At 38.8% G+C, this 20,557-nt stretch overlaps 1 protein-coding gene across 2 annotated transcripts in view; it reads left to right on the top strand.

Moving 5' to 3' along the window:
* htr4 (5-hydroxytryptamine receptor 4) overlaps positions 1 to 20,557 on the top strand; it is a 148,401-nt gene that overhangs the window by 26,983 nt on the left and 100,861 nt on the right. For both annotated transcript variants that reach the window (XM_023409541.2, XM_023409540.2), the window contains exon 2: positions 16,604 to 16,682. In XM_023409541.2, the coding sequence (XP_023265309.1) occupies positions 16,627 to 16,682 (56 nt within the window). In that variant the 5' untranslated portion in view covers positions 16,604 to 16,626. The remainder of the gene's footprint in view (positions 1 to 16,603; positions 16,683 to 20,557) is intronic.

The raw sequence follows: 20,557 nt of genomic DNA, 5'->3' as shown, positions 1-20,557 counted from the left end.
ACCATTAGCTCTAAGGGAGATGAGGTAAATTTTAATCTCATTATGACTAATTACACAAAGCCCTAACATAATGAAACACAGCTAAAGAATTTCATATGAACATTAAGTCCTTATTTTTTTCAATTATCTGATATCAGAGCTACTTGCAAGGTTCATTAGGGTTTCATTATGTATTTTCTATCAAGGCCCACAAACCTTGGCACTACCTTCTAGTTGAAGTTCACTCAGTCACGCCAGTAAATTCTCAAATCTCATTTTTATTGGCCATGGTGATGATTGATGGTGTTGCTAATTTATATGGCCCTGCCTCATTTTGGAGTGTATATTATTATAGTCATGCACAATACCAGTGGGTCAAGGGTTATTGGACTTTTTATTCTTATTGTCTGAGAAACAGAGAACAGTTTTTATTTTTATACTATTGGTATTTACTGCATAATACTGTTTAGTACCAGTATTTCATCTGTAGTGCCCCCTGCAGGCCTGACACCTGCAGCGCTGATACGGTTAACTTCAGCTGTTTGCCTCCGGGGAAGAAGGAACAGAACTCAAGTATAATAAGTAAAAACTGTGTGTGTTTGTGTTTGCATTTGAACTCAAGTACACTGAGTAGGTATTGACTTTATGACTTATTACATAATCAAGTGCTCTATTAAATTATCATCAGGCCTCTTACCATTTGTTCACCATCTGCTGTTCCCTTCTTCTGTTCCCCGTTAAAGTTCGTACCAACTTTGCTTTTAAGCAGTAACTGTTCCTGACGTTTATATCATTGGCCTGATGTCTTAAAGGTTCTGTGTGTGTGTGTGTGTGTGTGTGTGAGAGACAGAGAGAGGTTCTTTGGCCACAGATTTTACAATCACTGTGTGTGTACATGTGTGTGTCTTCAGTGACATAGTTTATACAGTTGTGAGTCACCTTCTCTCCAGACGCTCTTTGGACAGTCGAGCAGGTTTTTATGGCTTTTTCTGCACTGAGTCACTCTGCAGCTTGATGCTCCCAAAGTTTCTGTACACTCAGGACAGACAGACGTAAAGACAGACAGGACAGCTGGTCAGGGACCACTCCTGAGCGCTTGTGTTATTGAGTGTTCTGACATTCAGTTCAGGCCAATACCTGTACAAAATGCCATGTGCCGTTTCTGCCTCCACTCAGTCTTCTTTACCTGCTCAGACTGGGCTGAGTTCTGACTTTATCAAGTCTTTAGGTGGGTTTCTCCCCTCAAGAATAACATCTGTCCTAGGGCTGCGAGTAACGATTCTTTTTATTATTGATGAATATGCAGATTATTTTTTGATTAGTCAGTCTATAAAATTTCAACCAATGTTGAAAAAAATGCACTCAGCAACTTCCCACATCCCATGGTTATGTCTTCAAATGTCATGTTTTATTTCCAACACTCTCAACCCCAAAGTTTATGATGATATGACCAAACAATCCTGTCAGTTCAGAGGCTGAAGGTGTGCACGATTTTTTTTCTGTTGATTGACTAATGCATCCATCGACTAATCATGTCAGCACTAGTTGAAAAAAAAAAAGAAAAAGAAGAAGAAGTGTCTACTTGATTGAAATACACAGATCAGGTAGGGGCAATCCCTTGTATATACTGCGTGATAAAAATCTCAAAATAGCCGAAAAGTCCCCCATTTTATTCAAATTCATACAAGTTAAATTTATTGAGAGAGCCTTTGTTTTCCCAAATAGAATGAAAGCTTTCATAACAAACCTAAACTTGATCCAAGTACACTCCTTATTTATTTGATTTCAGTGTAGAGATTGTCGTCTAGACATAATTCCTCAAAGTCTACATCTAACATCACATTGGTGCTTGAATTCAGACCAGCCCCCTTAATTTGGTGCAGCTCCTGTCAAGACAGCATGCTAGGGGGAGGGACATATCCTCAGTTTGTCCCAATTACGTCAGTCTGTCATTCAAAAGTTTGTCCAAATTATGAAACCATTTACTAGGAAGTGAAAATAAAGACTGAAACTGTCTGTTCTCAAACATCCAAAACATCCATTTGATTCTGCAAAGCCACTTCCTGGTTTATTCTCTGACCCAATGTATTAACTGCAGCTGCACGTGCAGCTATAGTGCAAAGTGCACTGAAACCAACACCTCCGGCTCACTCCCTTTTTGGTTTTACTTCATATGAATGGTTAAGTTATGCGGATTAAACTTCAGAACTGTCTAAAACTCAGCTGGTTGGTTGAACTTGTTGGACTTTCAGCAATGAAACTGGTGAGTAAAATGTTACTATAACTACTAAGAAAGAAATTGAGATGCAGGCTGTCAACTAAAGAAATTAAGGGGGAAAGAGTTTTCCCCTTTAAGTACTTGGCCCCGTTCCTTCCTCGTCTCTCTGCAGTCTAGGGTTTATTCTCAGTCAGAGGCCTTGAACTAAGACCATACTGACATTTAACAGGGCGAATGCCCATGAAATACCATCCAGTGTCAGCTGATATTAGGAATCAATAACGTGATGAGACACAGACTGAAATAACTCCTGGCAAGGTCCCATACGCTTTCTCTCTGTCTGTTTGTCTTTCTGTATCTTTTTAATTCTTCTTTTCTCTTGAAATCCTTTTCCTCTGTGATATTTTTAGCTGTGTTTGTTTCTGCATCTATTTTGTTTCCGTAATTTCATTGCATTTCTTTTTCCCTTTTCTCTCCACACTTGAAAAATTCAAGGCAAAATGCCAATTCCTCGATGGATACCTAAATGAACCTGAACAGAAGTTCGGGTTGAGTATGTTAATGAAAGTTGTCAAAACGCCTTGATGGATTTCATCAGTGGGGAATGAATAGACTTTTAGCAGCTCAGTGTTCTTGCATGTGCAACTAAAGACTGCAGAATGCTTCTTATTATCAGTTTAGCGAATTGGGCTTTGACGTTTGGATTAGCTGAGCTCTCATAGTGTAGAAGTCGTACTAAAAACAGTTGTGAGAACGAATGGGAACTTAGTGATTCTAAATACAACATGGGAACTAAAGGAGAAGCATCCATTTTGCTTTTTGAGAGTGAAGAGCCCCAAGACTACCATCAAATTCAAATTAGCATTTAAATTAAATTGGAAATTTCATCAAGAAGTACTGAAGTGTGCGTCCTTGTCTTGTGGGTTCTGAAGAAGGCTATACCTCTCTGCCAAACCTTAGTTTTCTGTCGCGCACATTGATTCACATGGACTCTCACTCTGTCACAGTGAAGCATTGCACCGCCTGGAGATCCACACAGTTGGCAGCTTGATTGCTCCTCACCAACAGGCAGGCAAATTTAATTACCGCTGTCAAATAAAACCAAACAGAGTCCTCCGTGTGCCTGCACTTGGAAGGAAACTAGAGAGAGAGAGAGAGAGGGAGAGTCTGTCCAGATGTCTAAAGGGTAATTTCTGTTGCTCCTTAAGACACCACAAACGGGAAAGTTATGAGTAATGAGGGATTGGTTGGAGAGTCTGGGAGAACGCAGGAGCATGCAGATAATTGGAGTGAATCAAAACAGAAGGGAGGAATTTGAGGTGGGATGGCAGCTGCTGTGAAGATAGAAGCTGGCAAGGACCAAACTTTAACTCCCCCTGGAGGACCAGAACAGGGTAAAGATTTAAATCAGCATGTCCTAAACTAGGAACACACACTTACCTGCCTGACCCTGAATGACAATTAGCAAAGTTAAGCTCCTTGATATCAGGTGTAAAATGCAGAAGAATTCATATATTACTTTTCAGATCCCTCTCTGCAGTCCTCCTTTTAAGATGTAATTTCATAAACTAAGCTGAATTAAAAGACAATTTTCTTAGTCTGACAAAATAATCTTCAATCAAAGTCCAGTTAGTAGATGTTTCCTCACGGATAACTTGAATCCCACGCTTGCAGATGAAGTGCGAGTCTGTCAGCTGATGAAGACGGTGAGATGCATTTGATTTAAAAGACATCCCATTAGAAGATTGAGCAAACAAACTCCTCCCACTGATGAAAGCAGTGATTATTCAGCTGAAAGCCCTGGGATAAGATGACTCCATCACTGAGATGCATTTAAAAGCTTTTTCCAAAATCTCAAATCAATGTTCATTTACTAGCATTTTCCAAACTTTTTTTTTCGGTTTTTCAAAGTAAAAAATTAATTTCAAAATTTAGTTAATTTTTGGCGATTGGACCCCATTGATGCGATACATCTTTGATAAGCAGAGGCCAGTGAAGATAGGAGATAGTTCCAATCCTCCAGAGTCTAGACACTGGTGGTGATGGAGATAAGTTGATGGAAGACTGAACATTGCTGCTGAAAGACTTGGATCGTGCTGCACGATAAGGTGGTGATGGGGAGCAGGTGTGTTGCGTAATCGTCTGTCTGAAAGACACTGATGGAAGCACAGTGATATTTAAATAACAATCCCAGAGGACTAATGGGCTTGAGGAGCATGTGCAGAAAGATCATTGGCCAGATATGCTGCCTCAGAAATGAATGAAAGGGACTTTGACAGTGTGGGAAAAAGGGAGTGATGGAGTAGATTGAAGTGGAAAAGCAGTATAGCAGGAATTGAGAGGGGTGGAATGAGAGGGAAAATCTTACTTATTTGATTTTCTCAAGACCCTCCTTAAAAGTAAACGTGGTAGTATTTAAACTGTTAGACCATAATGGTCTGAATTTAAATATTCAGTTTTGTAATAAAAGAGCAATTCACATATGTTGAATTGAATCTTAAGTCTGGCAGTGTATAGCAGTACTTCACTTTATTTACCGAAAAAAAGTATTGCTAATGTAATACAGTAAAAACTTCATATACATATATCATATACTTCATCATAATTTGCACAGTAGAGGTATTTTAGAAACTGTAGTGACACCACGGATCAGCAGATTTTAAAACTGCTTGCACAAGATTGGGTCGGTTTCTTTTGGCATCCTGCTGACATGATGCAGCAAAAGGCAAAACAGTAGTTATTTATGTAAATGATCACAGGGGGATGGGGATTGTAACTGGATTATGGTAATGAAATACATAAATAGCATAGATGAAATCTCTGAAGTGCGTTCTGTTTAGTCTAACCAGACTGTCTCGACTATACCATAAATACAGTGGAAGGTGAACCCACCGAAAAAAGCAGCGTCAAAAGTTGAAGGGGGAGAAGGTTTTACATCCCCTCTTGTGATCCAGACTCTTTCAATTAGTAGCATTTTGTTAATCTTAACCATGTATTTTAGCTGCCTAAATAATGATGAATACATTGACAATGTTTAAGTTATGAGAAGCAGATATAGCTATTGGAGGGAAAACAAATAAAAAATACTGTCAGTGAACATTAGCAGATATGTTCATTATGAGCGTGATCAAAAATGATCAAAGATGATCATTAACATTAACAGCAGATCTGGACAGCATAATGTTTTCCCCCAAAACATAATTAGTTTTGTTTTCACTGAATTGTGAGTATAAACAGTTTTCAGAGAAGCTCAGGTGTGTTTCCTGTCTGAAGCATTCTTGGCCTATGTCCAGAGAGAGCTCTCGCCCCTGTGGTCTCCTCTTGAAAAGTTCTCAGTTTGGGGGAGTGTCATTGCTGCCAGAGGTCCTGGTGCAGTCGGTTGGCCCGGCTCAGGTCGCCTCCCTCAGCAGTGAGTTCTGTACTGAGGCTTAATTGGGCCCTCACTGAGGAGATGGGCAGCAGATGGAGCGGGTGACAAAACCACACAGCTGGATCATTACAAACACATACACGTACATTGGTGATTTAAATCTAAGAGGTGCGTGCGTGCGTGTGTTCATGCATGCGTGTGTGTGCATGTGTGTGCATCCCTCAGTATGTGTAGTCTTTATCCAGTCTTTGTTTTTCTCATTTTGGCTAGTTATCCATTTGAGTGGCATTAATTTCCTGTCAAAACAAGTATAATAAGTGTTGACAGGACATTAACCCCAGAAACTGCGGGAGCAGAAAACAGCTACTTGTAATCCATTTCATTTACAGTTTTAACTGTGGTTTCTTTCAGAGGTGTTTTAATTATTCTAATTCTAAAAATAATTAAAACCTTTTAACACCAAGTCTGTCATTGCAGAAATAATTATACCTGTGAAGTGTTTTCATCTTTACATGTTGTTAAATCTATTATTATACCTGTGGAATAATTTGTTAAAAGTTAAATGTCAATTTGCATTCGTAATATTCTCTGTTGACTAAATTATAAAGCAGGTTATCATAGAAGTAACATTGGCTGTTGTGAGGTTGAGTCGGTCTCTTCATCCACTCAGAAAGCTTATCAGAATTAAAGCTTTATATGTGGCCCTGTGTATATCTTTCATACTCAAAGGAAAATATCTTTCATGATGTTTTAGTGGCCGAAATATGTTTGATACACATCAGAGTTACTGTTATTGTATGAAATGAATATATCAGCTGGCTTCATGGGAGATGCTGGTGGTAATGTTGTGCATATATGTTGTAAAGTTACCAATCAGTTCTGTCGTTCGCTGAATAATGTATGACAGTGGTAGACTGTAGAGGAAGCATTTCCACGTCACATGACATGACTCATCTCATTTATTCAGTTGGACACCTGTTGTGCATGAAAGTATCACAGCTGTGCCGTGTCTCGGACAAGCAGCTCGACTCTTAACTGTTAGAACTATAGGACTCCCTGCTGTGTGTGAGGAAATGTAAAGCCATGTGGTTGGGTCAGCGGGTTGCTGCATGAAGACAACGGGCAGGGTAACTGAAACCTGAATGACACCAACAGACAGAGGAAGGATATGGATGAATAGATGATGATGGGGGGGCAGTCAGATGTTGGAGGAGCATCAGTAGTTGAGAAAGTCCATCTCAAAATATAAAAGTATTTCTGCAGAAAAATGTAATATTAAACAAAAATGTTTTTCTTTTAAGTCAGAGAACAGTTGTTACAACTCTAATTGCAAGTCCTGTACTGACTCATGTGTGATGATGTTCACACCCTCAACCCCAAATAAACCAGAGGAACCTCAGATTGACATGATGTTAATTTAAAGGTTTTTGTAATTGTAGTTCTGTGTTGAGCTCTGCAAGTTTTCTCACAAGATAAAAGGGAGTATAATTTATTGAGTTCACTCAGGTCCAAATAATTTGACATTAAAACAACCACTGTTTATATTTTTTTCAAATCTTTCATGCTGTTAACATTGGAAGAAAACTTCTAACTGAAAGGTCGGATCTCATTCATATTCCCAGCTGACTAAAACTACATAATTGATATTTAAATTTCTGAGTCCTCACATCTTTGTCTCCATCTGGGAGTCAGTGAAGGCCAATGTTATTATCTTTAGACTCGATTTGCCAAGAGCGGGAAACATCATGTCCGCATCAGCAGCAACAACAACAACAACAACAATAAAAGAAATTCATTGTCTTTCTCCAAATTGTATTGTTACTTTAGACAATTATTTGACATTAAAATACCCCAGTATGCCCCCTCCAAAAACGAGATGGCCATTGTAAGTAAATGAGATACTAAGAGTGTACACATGTTTTACATTTCTAAGCCGGTGCACACGTGTTTTGGGTTGCTAATGTCATTATGTTAAGAATAAAGCTGTTTTCAAATTATGTACTGACATTGGTGTTGAAATGTCAATATTATGAAGCTTGGCAGGCACCAGGAGTGTAACAAAACATATTGAAATGTCCATTATATCCATTTAAGAGCTGCAAAAAGACTCCACATTGTGTTTAACAGGCAGAATCCAAACCATATGGTCACATTTCAAACCAAATCAAAATAAATGAGAGTCACATTCAAGCTGCTCATTTAGTTTATCCACACCCCGACAACTCTCACTGTTTATTCTACGCTACGTGTGTGCAGCTACCATGAGTTAAATGAATTGTGATTCGTGACTCAGCGCTCATGAATTGGGAAGAGCTCCTCTCTCTCCTGCCGGTTAACATTTTCTGATGTGATTGAATGATAAGTCTCTCTGGAAAGATGTTTAATCTGTCTGTCTCTTGATCAGTCCACTTCCTGTGTTTCCTCCCAATCATGATCTGATAAATCCATGAGAAGTCTTAAGAAAGGTTTGTTTCTCCCATGTCCTTTACTTCCATCCAGTATTTATCTTCAACTGAGGGCTGTTTGTTTGTTTGTTTCTGTTTGTTTGTTTGTGTGTTCTCCAGCTGATTATGTCAAAGACCTACAATCTGTTAGTTTTTGTGTTTTTTCTGAGGAAGCTGATTTGATATGTTGGATAAGTTGTAAAACCCCCTGAGACAAACTTGTGATTGTCTTCTAAATAAACTTGACCAAATGGAAATGTGAGTTGTGGTCCAAGGACTGAGTGAGTAGCTTTTGCACACAGAACTCTGAATTTTACACTATTTCTATAGTTTTCTTTTTTTAAATATATTTTTCCAATATTCTAATGATCTACTTAACTCATTTGACTTAAAATATCAGGAACATGTATGCTGTGAATTATGATGGAGGTAAAAAAAAATGTAATTCTTTACCACTAAAAGTACAAAAGGAGAATTGTGTAGCCCCAGTGGAGGTATACACTTTCTGAGTGCTTTCTAGGTTTGTGTGAGGTCTTTTTACATTGTCTAATTAATCCTAGTTTGACATTTTTGTGATGACATTTTTGGAAAGTGAACATTTAGGGGGTTGGGGGGTGTCCACCCCAGTTTCTCATGAATCCGAGGTGTCTTTAAGTGGCTTGTTTTGTTTGACCTAAAGCCAAAGTTCACAATGATACCGAAACACAGAGAAGTTGAAGTTGGGATTAGGTGTCTTGTTCAGGTGGTTATTACACTTCAGGTCCTCACATGTATAACGTAAGTAAAAACGTGACCCGGGGGGCACAAACCTGACCGGTCAGTTACAGCTGTGCTCTAACAGCCTGGCATGATGCCATCTGGTCCCTGTGGTAAAACCATTAGTTCAAGCTGCATTTGCGTTAAAGCCCTCTGAACACATCCAGTGTTTCCCATGTGGATGTGCATTAGGACATATGGAGCCAGCTTAAAGGTCAATTGTCTGTGTGTGTGTGTGTGTGTGTGTGTGTGTGTGTGTGTGTGTGTGTGTGTGTGTGTGTGTGTGTGTGTGAGAGTGTGAGTGTGTGAGAGTGTGAGTGTGTGAGAGTGTGTGTGTTTGTGAATGTGTGTGTATTTTGTCTCTTCAGAGTGACTATGGTAGAGCTATCCCTACACTACTCACACAATATCGATGCTGTTTAAAATAGTTTCATATGGTTTTAGAGTTTATTAATCCAAAGGGTTAGGGTAGGAAATGTCACTGTCTATTTTTAGACTCTAATTATTTTGTGCTCCTCCTCAAGGATTACAAAACCTTTTCATCTCACTGTATCTTAATACACTTTTATATTTACTCAAATCAGCTGTCACTGTAAATAACAGACAACTAAATCTCTGCTGTGCTGCTTCCATCTGCTGTTCCTACATCTCTTCCCTAAAGTAATTATACATCACTGAGGCTGAAAGTCTGTTGTTCTCTTTGGAGCAACAGCAGTTGGTAAAAAATGTGACATTGTATGAAATAAATTCAAGGAGCTTAACTGGTTTTCACTGCGATAGAGAAGACTCAGGTTTGACTTCACTGCAGGATAGATGTAGACTGAATGAACTGGTAATATATATTTGTCTGTTCAGTTTTGAAGCTACAGGCTAAAGTGTTTTATTGTTTGTTGGTTGTTGGATTCTGTTCTGTTTGAATTCCAGCCAGGGGACACTGTGTGTGTGTTTGTGTGTGTGATCCATGACTTCTATTGAAAAGACTCCAACGACTCTTGATAAACATACAGTGGTTTTGGATTATCATAGAAGTACCATTATGTCATAAAGAAGTTAATGAGAGCAGACACTCAAAACAAAAGTCCAGTGAAGAGGTGAAATGTGTTTCTATGCACCAGGGCAATAAATTGAGGGAAGAGCGTTGCTGTTAGCTAGTAATTCGTTTTATAGGATGTTTACCGTCTGAAAAATGCAAATCTGAATCTGCTGATTGTGGCACTTTTTATTGACACAGGTGATGCTGAGAAATCTATACGAATGAGAACATTAATTTGAACGTGTTTGTAAATTTACGTCTTTCCTGTCTTTTCATAGTATTATACAGGATTTCAGCTAGATTTCAGCTAGATTTCAGCTAGATTATATATATATTATGTATATATATATATATATATGCACCAATAGTTGTAATGTTTGAATTTACATCACATTTAAAGTATGTACTTTAATATTTGTAGATATTTGTATTATAAGTGTGTATACGAAACATTGTAAGTACTGTAAAGGTACTTTCAGTATACACACACTTTTGTAATAAAGCTACTTCCACTAGTGTTTAAATTCTCTAAAGAGAGATTGAAGCAGAGGTGTAAAAAGAGTTTAAATATGCTCTAAATTCCACCTAAATATGAGGCCAGGAGGCCACTGTGCCGAGGTATCACCAGCATACAGGAGCTTAGTTTTGAATTAGCCTCACCTTCACTGGAAACCTTTGGCTGAACCTCGGGAAACCTCTACCAACTCTCTCACAGTCTTAAACACAGACGAGCCCTCCATCCCCTCGATTCCACTCAGACTGGAGTTGTCTGCTGATCTTGCTGTGTTTGTCTTTCTTGTTCTACATTATTTCGATTGCCCCTCATGTTGTGTATTTGGTTCACAACATTCTTCTCAGTAGCTTGTACATACACAGACACAACTCTTTCCTAACCTGCTCCAATTTTTATCTTACACTCTAATATACTCTCATACCGAATAGGGTCCTACATTTTATCCATTTCTTCTTCGTTTTTGCTTTTCCTCGACACTCAAACTAAAAGTTGGCAGAACAGGAACACCAGCTGTTGTGGGGCGTCCAAGTGTTGCATCCGCTAGCAAGTAAAATGGACTATCCAATCACAAAAACACCAACAATCAATAGCACAGTAATAGCAAATGGGAAAACCTTTTCATGCTGCCTTGACACAATCGCTCTTCAAATGCAGCCTTCGAAGGACGCGTCCCCTGAATTGAGACACAGCTCACAGGTCCTTTTTGTGCAAGAGCAAACCCAGAAACAGCATCAGGCTCTGCCATGACTCTAGCAGTGTAGCAGCAGTTTAAGTTGTAGGGTATGTGACATGCTCCGGTCCAGAAAGACTTTTTTTCATTCACATTGTAAAAAAGTTACTGGGCACACATTCAGCATTTTTGGAATCATTTTGGAGTTATTACAGTTTTGAAAATTTAAAACTGACAAAAAGGTCTGAAGGGTCCAGATGTCAGCAGGCTCCGCCAGATAAGTGCTCATGCTCTATGAACCAAAAATGTATGAAACAGTTGAGCATCTTGGGATGGAAAGCTACCTTGTCCAGACAGTTAACAGGTAGAGCTGACCGGGGTCACGTCAATGCCTAATCAGCACAAGAACACGCTGTCATAACTGTCCAGAAACTGAGCGGCAGCTTGTGACGAGAGTTTAAATATTTCATGAGACTCAGTCTGGAGGCAGGAATGTTCTGAATGTCCTGTCAGCTGCTTTTTCAATGGCCACAGTGAGACCCAGATACAGAGTAAACAGACCAGCTCCACTAGGACCAATAGTAGTTCTACTCCATAAACGTAAACATAACAACTGACGTGTTCTCAAATTTCTCATATTAGCAGTATCTGTGTTTATGTGTTTACAGCAGATTGACTGGGCTGATTGGAATATGATCTCACTTGGGCTTTCAAACTTGGCTGTTCAGTTTTTGTGCATCAACCTAAAATCTGTTTGTCTGACCGACCAGATTGAGAAAGTGTCAGTGCATGAAAACACAACAATTTGCTGCATCGTGTCTGTCTCATTCTGTCTCCTTCTTGTCCAGTGTTTCTTCGTCTTTTTCCATTACCATTGCGATTACCTTTCTCTGTCTTTCACTCAGCTCCATCAGCTTCTCACATTGGCATACTCTTCCTTGTACTTCTCCTCTCCTCCTCTCTGTGTGACTGGATGAGAGCTGACAGACTCCAGTAAACCCTCTCAGCGGCCTCGCCCATTAGCTCTGTCATGCGTTCAACTTACCTCACGTCCCCGACTGTGTCTATTATAGAACAGAGTAAGCAGGCCCCCGGTGCAACCTGAAGACGGTGCCAAGCACATTTCAGACTCCTGGCAAATGAACTTTATGATGATATAATAATCTGTCCTGGATTAATGAATGCTTGATTACACTGGTGCCATGACCTGCATTACATGTATAGGAGGAAGGTGGGAAAATCTGTACCAGTATGTGCTTATGTCGCCCATGTGAGCTGTTGTTTCGCTCCACACATTCCTGTACAGTCATGTTCCTGGTGATTTCATTTTTTGCATCATGAAAAATGTAAAACAATGTCATGAATAAGGAATGTAAAAAGGAATTTGTGAGACAAAACAACAGCCCACACACTGGAGAAATTTTCCCACCTTTGTTCTAATAACACAGATCACTGCAACAGTATAACAGGGTACCTCTCACATCTGAAGGTGCCAAGTCTGTCTAATTAGTTTAGAGGTACTTGATATGAAATGTAAATGCTGTTACACAATGGTGCTATTTTCCTAAGTGACCCATTTCTTGCTATTGGAGGGCTGGGATTATGTTAAATCTACTTGTCTCTTTAGATGTTGTGTCTCCTTAGTTTGCCACTGGTAAACCTACGCCTGTAGGAATCATCTGGATTTGCTCAGAGTTGGAGGGTGTTTGAACCCCGCGGCACTTCTGGAGTGCTGCGTGTAGTCACCTGGGGCTAAGCTAGCTGCTGATGCCAGTAAACACTTCTCAACTGTAGCCTGGCTGCTTGTTAGACCACAGTGTCTCAGTTTGTGTTTCCACAAATTCAAAAGATGTGTGAGTGCAGCAGCTCTGCAGTTGTTCAAAGGCACCAGTGATGGAGATGTGCTGAGTAATGGAAAGTAATGTAACAAATAATGTAATGTCATTTAATTACTTTTTTGAGAAGTAGTTGATTACACTTTTTGAGTGACTTGGTCAAAACTATTAACACATAAAATCTGCCATTAAGTCACCAGAGTCCACTAACTTTGACACTTGCCAAACGAACAACGGCCCTCATTATTCAGAGGAGATGAGGGAAATTCCATAATGCAAATAACTTTGCCAGTGCATTTACTAATAATATACTTTTGTATTGATTTTCACAGAGACATTTTGGCATAAAAACATTAGAGTGCTTTACAGATGAGTTCCTGACATATTTTGATTGAGTTGACAAAAAGGTTTCCAAAGTAAATTTCAAAGTGTACATGATGCATTAAAAATTCACTTACTCAAGATAAATGTCATATATGATACCATAGTTTTAATTTAATGTTATTTTCTTTTTAAGCCAGGCTCCAACTTATCCAGATATGCAGATTTTAGAGCTTAACCCTCAACAATCACATAATGTAAGCTTAAAATTTAAAATGTGTATTTATGTGAATGAAATATGTGCAGTTTGGAGGTTGCTTCTATCCAAAGAGCCTCACAGTGTCGTATGAATACATATTCATAAGTACATATGAACATACATGCTGGTTTGATTTGTTACACTGGATGGATTTGCATATGTGTTTGTGACGACTACCAGCACACACATGTATTCATGTGACACCCGATTAAGGCCATCTCCTTTTCTCCTTTATTCTAAGCGGACTGTATGTGTTGAGGATAAATCATCCTGGCTATATATACTTGTGCAGGAAGATTATTCACAGACACTGTAATATGTCATTTTGTTCCACCAGTCTATACAGCCGACCTTTAACCTCTTATCCCCAGCAACCTCTGGGTCTCATCTTCCCTTATTAGCATGGAAACATGGGTTCTGTAGCATCTTCAGATTCAGTTGAGACTGAGTATTGTGCTAGTAGTTTTTAGTCCTGTTTTCTGAAAATTCAAAAGTATTGTTTTTTTGGTACTCCTATTTATTTAAAAATGTTAAGAGAAAATGTTAACTTATGTCATTAATAATCATAAATGAATGATCCAATTATAGCTAACAAAGAAAATGAATGGAAGTCGTAATTAAAGGGAAAACCAACATAAAGTGTCCTTGAAGCTGTTGTGGTGGCCCAACACCTTACAGTGCTCCTTGTCATTGATTCTCCAAGTCTCTAAACTTTCCTGGAGGGAGACTAAATTTGTATTTTCTCGAGCTTGAGGCATTGAAAGTGTCCAGTAACTCACCTGTGGAGGTTTCCTGTTAAAAAAGAATATGAATCCAAAAGTTTTGTAACATTTAAAAACCATCCACTGACCTGTCAGTCAGTGGAATGGCAATAAACTGTCACCAAGAGCATGTCACATACAGAAGTTTTATGCTGACTCACTTGACACACTGACTTTTGTACCAAGAATGATAGAAAGTTTGTGAAGCATATTGTGGTGTCTTTACCACAGCAGTGGACTGAGTCGAATCAACTGTCAAATGGCCTGGAAAACAAAAAGTGTTGCAGACTGTCACGTTAGCAGATGGTGAAACTTTGTTGTCCCAATTGCTAGACCTTGACAGAGTGTGTGTTTGTTTGATTGAATTTCAGAATAAAGAAGTTAAAGCCACAGTTGAACAGCTGAATTAGCCACATAAAGGTGCTTTATTGGAAACAATAATTCTTCTTATTGCAAGTGAAAAGGCGTCAATGAAAACAGGTTTTAGGGTGAAACAAAATGAATATTAGCACCATTTGTTATTTAAAGATAATGAGATCGCTCAGTCATTATGACAAGTGAACAGGTCTAAAAATATATTTTCAATGACTGACTGTGCTCAGTTTCCTTGTGGATACAGTCTTGTCTTCATGTCTGTAAATAATCCAGAATAATGAATCCATAAAACAGTTCACTCCAAGAAGGTCATGTCCATCCAGGGTATGTGTGTTAAGCATCTGGAGTATATGCCATCTGTTGGATAGTAATCCACTGTGCAATGATGCAATATAAGTCAATGTTTACATGATTGCATGTTCAGTTGGTCTTGTGCATCTGTGTGTGTGAGAGACAGTGAATATTGTGTAAGAAGATTATGTACACCAGTATTATTCTGGATGTCATAAAACTGGGTTTACTTCATGTTACTCCTAAGACTAACAAACATTTTGTGTGTGTCTGTGTTGTCTGATCATCTATAATTTAAATTTTATTTTATTCATTCTGCCGGGGACCATTTTCAACATTCTTGTCAGTTTCTCAGGAAACTAGAACGGCAGTCAAGGCCAAACACTCCCACCAAATTGTACAAACTCGTAGATGTCAACATCATTAATGTGTCTGGATCTTGATGTAAAGAAAAAAAAAGAAAATCAAACTTTAATTCCTGAGAAATTTGATGAAAATGTTGAAAAATGCCCTATCTAGCAATGTGAATGGGTTCAGTTTGTGTAATCCTGGTGGCAAACAAACAGAACAGACATGGGTGAAAACATTAACATTCTTTCTGGAGATGGAACTTAAAATGTCACACACATTTATGGTGTTGAGATCTATGAGATTAATGAGGATCTGGTGGAAGACGATGCTGAACCCACATTGCACACACAGAGTTGTAGATGTTATTCATAGTAAGTAACAGTGCATGTGGCACCAGCTGCCTTTTTCCTTTTATTTCCTTAGTATAAGAGCTATAAAAACATGTATAGGACTGTTTGGCCTTGGCAGAGGCATGTGCTCCACTGAGTGTCATTGTAGTTGATATCTTTACAGAAAATGTGTTTACAGCAACTCTTTTAGCCGACATTTAACCTTTCGCAAGCTGTTCATGCTAAATTAGTTGTCCCTGCCACTGAGAAGAGAGTCTCTGGGAATTTTATTTTTCATTATTATAAAAAAATCCTTGATAAGAATTTAAACACATTAATTATTTACCACATAATGATCATTATATGAAACAAAAAATGACCTATAGTCTGTATTGGATGCTGGTTTTGGTGACCACTTGACCTTTCCTCTGCACGCTGCTGTTGGTTGGCTGCTGTGCGTTTGTTGGACACGTTTAAATGTCCACATGATGAACTGGCTCTGACAACTGCCCATATGGCTGAAGTATAATGGGTTTTGTTATTGAAGGGGTAAATCTGCAGGTCAGGATTCTTCCTGACCTCTTTGTCATGCCGACCTTCACTGTCCATCCTCTTTGTGTCACCTCAACAGCCGGGCTTTGCTCCATCACTGTTTTGGTTGAATTCTGCATGAGGGAAATGAAGTATGAATAAAAATACTGTACTGTCTGATGCATTATTTTCCCTCATTAGCTATCTAGGATTGTCTCTATTTTTGCAATATGTTTATGTTTTATTTAGCAGAAGTCACAGCAACCTGTTTATTTATTTATGTACCTACCCTTATTTAAGATTTATACCAGCCTAAAAACCTTGATGAACAAATTTTAATCAACCATCAGCTGTCTAAATATGCTCACATATTATGCCGGGTCAAACGGCAGTGGACTTCAAATGTCAAAGAAAATGGCTGCATTTGCATAACTCATATTTGGTTCAATTCAGTTATGTTAATGTAATCTGCTCAATCGTTAATGGCATGAATTGATTTACATTTGTAATCCTATAATAATCAAAATGATTATGTCAATTTGTTAATTATGATCTTCTTTCTGCAGGGTCTCTCTGCATTTATGGTCACATGAATGTCAGCGCTGCAGGCCAAATGCCGGTGATGGAGGAACTTGTCAGTGAGAGGTGAGAATGAATCAGTTCTTATGTAGAAGTCTATTCTACAAACATACATGCAAAAAAACTTCAAAAACGTTGTTTTAAGTCTAAAGATCATTACCCTGTAAACTGAGAAGAGGACACCAGAAACACTGCACGGTCTGTACTTTATTTAGTTACGACGTTCATGTTTAATGGTCTGTATTATGCCTAAACTAATTTTTTCAGTGGAAGCCAGTGAGCTTATTGCAACATACAATCCTTGAATTCTTCAATTGTGTTCTTATTTAAGGAAGTGAATGCACTATGTTTACATCATTACATCTATAGGAAGTCAGTTGACCTTAATAAGAGGCTAAACGATATTTCCAGCATCTTCTGATGGTTGGACTCTCAGGCTTTATGGGTGACATTTGTAGAGATGGATGACAAAGGAAGAACCAACATAAGTGTCTTTTTAAGGTTAGATTGTTCCACCCTCAGCTTCTTTACTTGTTGGCACAAAGTTTCCAACTCTGTAGAAGTCTACTGGAGGGATGGAAACCATTCTTCTTACAGATATTCACTCATTCAGTGTCTGATGTCTCCTTTATTTACTATATGGTGCCATTTCCACGAAACTGTACCAACATAGATAATAAATATAATAATAAATAAATAAATGCATTTTTCTGGACATCAAATGAAATCAAAACATACTGAAACTACCAACAGCTACAACGGCTGGGTGCATCTGAATTGTTCGTCTATTCATCCACACAAACTGTTGCCTCTTTATCTGGGAGAAGAGCAGACATCGCTGCTGCCTTGTGTAGAAAACCAGTCCCACAGGTCTGCAGATCAAAAAATGATTTGAATGCTCTTCCTCTTCTTTAGAAGCATGTTCATCTTCAGATATTTCAGCTGAGGAAACAATAGAAACAGTGGAATTTGTACCGCGCCGCTCGCTGCCTCTGTAGCTCTCTTGCCCTCGGGATTGTTGGTTTGATTAAAACAGGGATCCTGCTAAAACTTTTGGGTGGTCTTTGTTTGCAGCGCTGGAATGTAAAGAGTCATTTCATAGCTTCCTCCGCTTGCCTCTCCGCTTTAGCCCCAAGGGTAAGAGAGAGAGATTTGTGACGGTGCAGTGGGACCACTCTGACAGACTGATGAGAGTAAAGAAGAAGATAAAGGGGAAAGACACGGAGAAGAAGCCTGGGTGTAGTATTTCAAGAGTGCAGAGACACTGTGGGAGAATAGGAAAGGTTAACCAGAGACAGAATTTGTATGTTTTTGTTTTTATATTTATACACCAAATATATTCACATTAAGAAAATTCATATGCTAGTTTAATGTCAAAACTTATTGTTTATTGTGTGTTTATTTGGATCGTCATTCGTTGTTACCGCGGTAACAACTAGATGCTTCCTGAACTAACTATGAAAGAGATAAGAGCCTGGAGTAGGAGAGCACAAATATCACTGAACACATCTTTCTTATTCTTATCTATCTTATATAATGTATTATTATTATTATTATTATTATTATTTAAGTTCAGTTTTAAATTATTTTCTGTCTCTGCAAATATGTCATTAGATTTAGAAATTTACTGTCTGTGTGATCAGTCAACCAAACCTCAATAAGTCGGTTCTTGTGGGACATTTGAAGAGGGGTTGCACAGATGATGTTAAAAATGATGATGGGTAAAGAATTAGAAATTAAGGTAATGAAGATCTTCAGTGTGGTAAGACCAGCTTGTTTATTAGATGGTGGGTTTACACTACGCGACCCAGTTTGGTGCTGCTAATGTTATGAATTGGCTCCATCCATTTGTTTCATGGCAGCCTCCAACTGTCTTGAGAGACACCTAATGGCTTCAGGCAGAGATTGTGATTTATGGTGTAGTGTCACACCGGCCCACAGGTTGCCCTACATACATACATACATACATACATCCTAGTGTCACATATGTTAAGTAGTGTGGTGTTAGACGATGATTCCTACATCAGATGTGGTCATTATTTACATGATGTACAGGTTCCTGCATAGGATTTACATTTTTGTTTCCCATTGAACCAGGCGTGAATTTGTAGAGATAATGTGGTACGGTTTACTGGCAGCTTACCAGGATCTTTTGATGCTATAGTTGCCATGTCACATCTTGTGCAGACGGCTTGAATCATAGCACTATAAGTATAATTTGTTCACCCTGAATCATAATTAGTTAATAACTGCATGACTGTTTATATTAGAATTGTTCCGATACGATACTAGTGTCAGAAATACTGGCTAAAATACTGGATCAGGTATTGGCGAGTACACGAGTCAATGCACTGATCTGACATTTATGTAATGTAGTTTCACATCTGGATAAAACAGCAGTCTTGCTGGAAATCAGTTCGACTAATTTTGAATTTTTTAATCAGCCAAACGTGGCTGATCTTCTACACCCTTTGAAAGGTTTTTTATTGGTGGAGATCATTTCGAAAATCCTTTCTGTTAGCTTGTCCAGGCAGCCAGAGGATAGCATTTTTCATGACACCCAGTTTTTACATAATGATTGTTGGGTGGGAATATACAGAGAACAAAAACATTTATCACTTTTATTTGGCAGGTACATTACACCATATGTACATGAGAAAATGGAGCAAGGACCCACCTCTTCACCACAGTGTTCATAGTCTATCCATTCAATTATCTGTACAACAGCAGTTCATGACACAACAGTAAACATACCGCTTTCGCTTTATCGCCAGTAATAGACAGAGCTCAAACTTCCATTAACTGGTGCAGCGTTTCCTCTAGATTAATAAGAAAACATCTGTTAATGCTAACGTTGGCTGTGTAGCAGAAGCAGAACTTACAAATAGCTCCTTTAAAACTCATTAAAAGCATCAATTGCCCTTTAAGAAGACCCTGAAAGTTTCCCAGCCAACTCTGGTGAAAGCAGAACGTCTCCAAACGTCACGCAAATTTCCATAGAGTGTCAGACTATAGCTGTGTTTAACCAACACCTAATGTTTTGCATGTCAAACATATTCTGCAGTGTCGTAGCTCATCTCGGTGTGTGCAATCACCACACGGGATCATCCTGGACCAGGCCGACGTGTTGGAGCCATGAGTCAATACGATGCAGTCAGTCAGACTCAGAGAGATCAGATAGCAGCGGGCTTCTCTTTCCTTCCCTCGAATCAGCTTTCCCTCTCGCTCTGCTGTTTCCTCCCCCCTCTCCTCACCACCTCAGGTGTCCTGTGACAGATCCTGTTTTCTGGATGATTGCTTTCACCAGGAAAGTTTGGCCTGAGACAGCAGGAAGCCAAACAGAAAGATGGCAAGGGAAGGTCACCTCTGCTCGCTCGTGTTGTTACAGTACATTTGTCAATTGTTTGCTCGTTCATTCTTCTATTTGCTCATTCATTCATTTCATGCAGCTGTTCATCCATTTTTTGTCTTCTGTGTGATCCACTCAGGGACAAGGCAGGAAATGGATAAGGAGTAAATATCCCTCCAGTTGATGATAATAATGCAAATGATTACTGGTGGAATGAAAATCTACTTTTTACTTCAGACTAACCAACAAAGCTGGCTGTTTAGTTTTGGCAACAAAAACTACTGGTGAAGGTTGGGGAACAGTCACGGCCGTGATTGAACTTTCACCTAACACCTAACGGAGTGTGTTTGGTCTTTAACTTTTAACTTTCATTTGCCACAACTGTGAGATTTTCCTAAACTTAACTATACTCGCAGATAATGTAGATAGCCGAGATTATTTATTTGTGAATTGTCCAGCTCTCTAACTCATCACCTTCTGTTGTGTGAGTAAATACACTCATTAGGCTAACGTCTATTTTTTACAAAGCCACCAAACAGGTTGTGGCACTTCAAGCCACGTATAGATAATTTTGTTTTTCTTTTCCTTTTGG

This window comes from Seriola lalandi, unplaced genomic scaffold (assembly GCF_002814215.2).
Source record: "Seriola lalandi dorsalis isolate HSWRI2012SDOR001 ecotype SW California unplaced genomic scaffold, Sedor1 jcf7180002054397, whole genome shotgun sequence".
Lineage (NCBI taxonomy): Eukaryota > Metazoa > Chordata > Actinopteri > Carangiformes > Carangidae > Seriola > Seriola lalandi.
The sequence above is the reverse complement of the archived record's forward strand: the minus strand, read 5'-3'. Positions and strand labels throughout refer to the sequence as shown.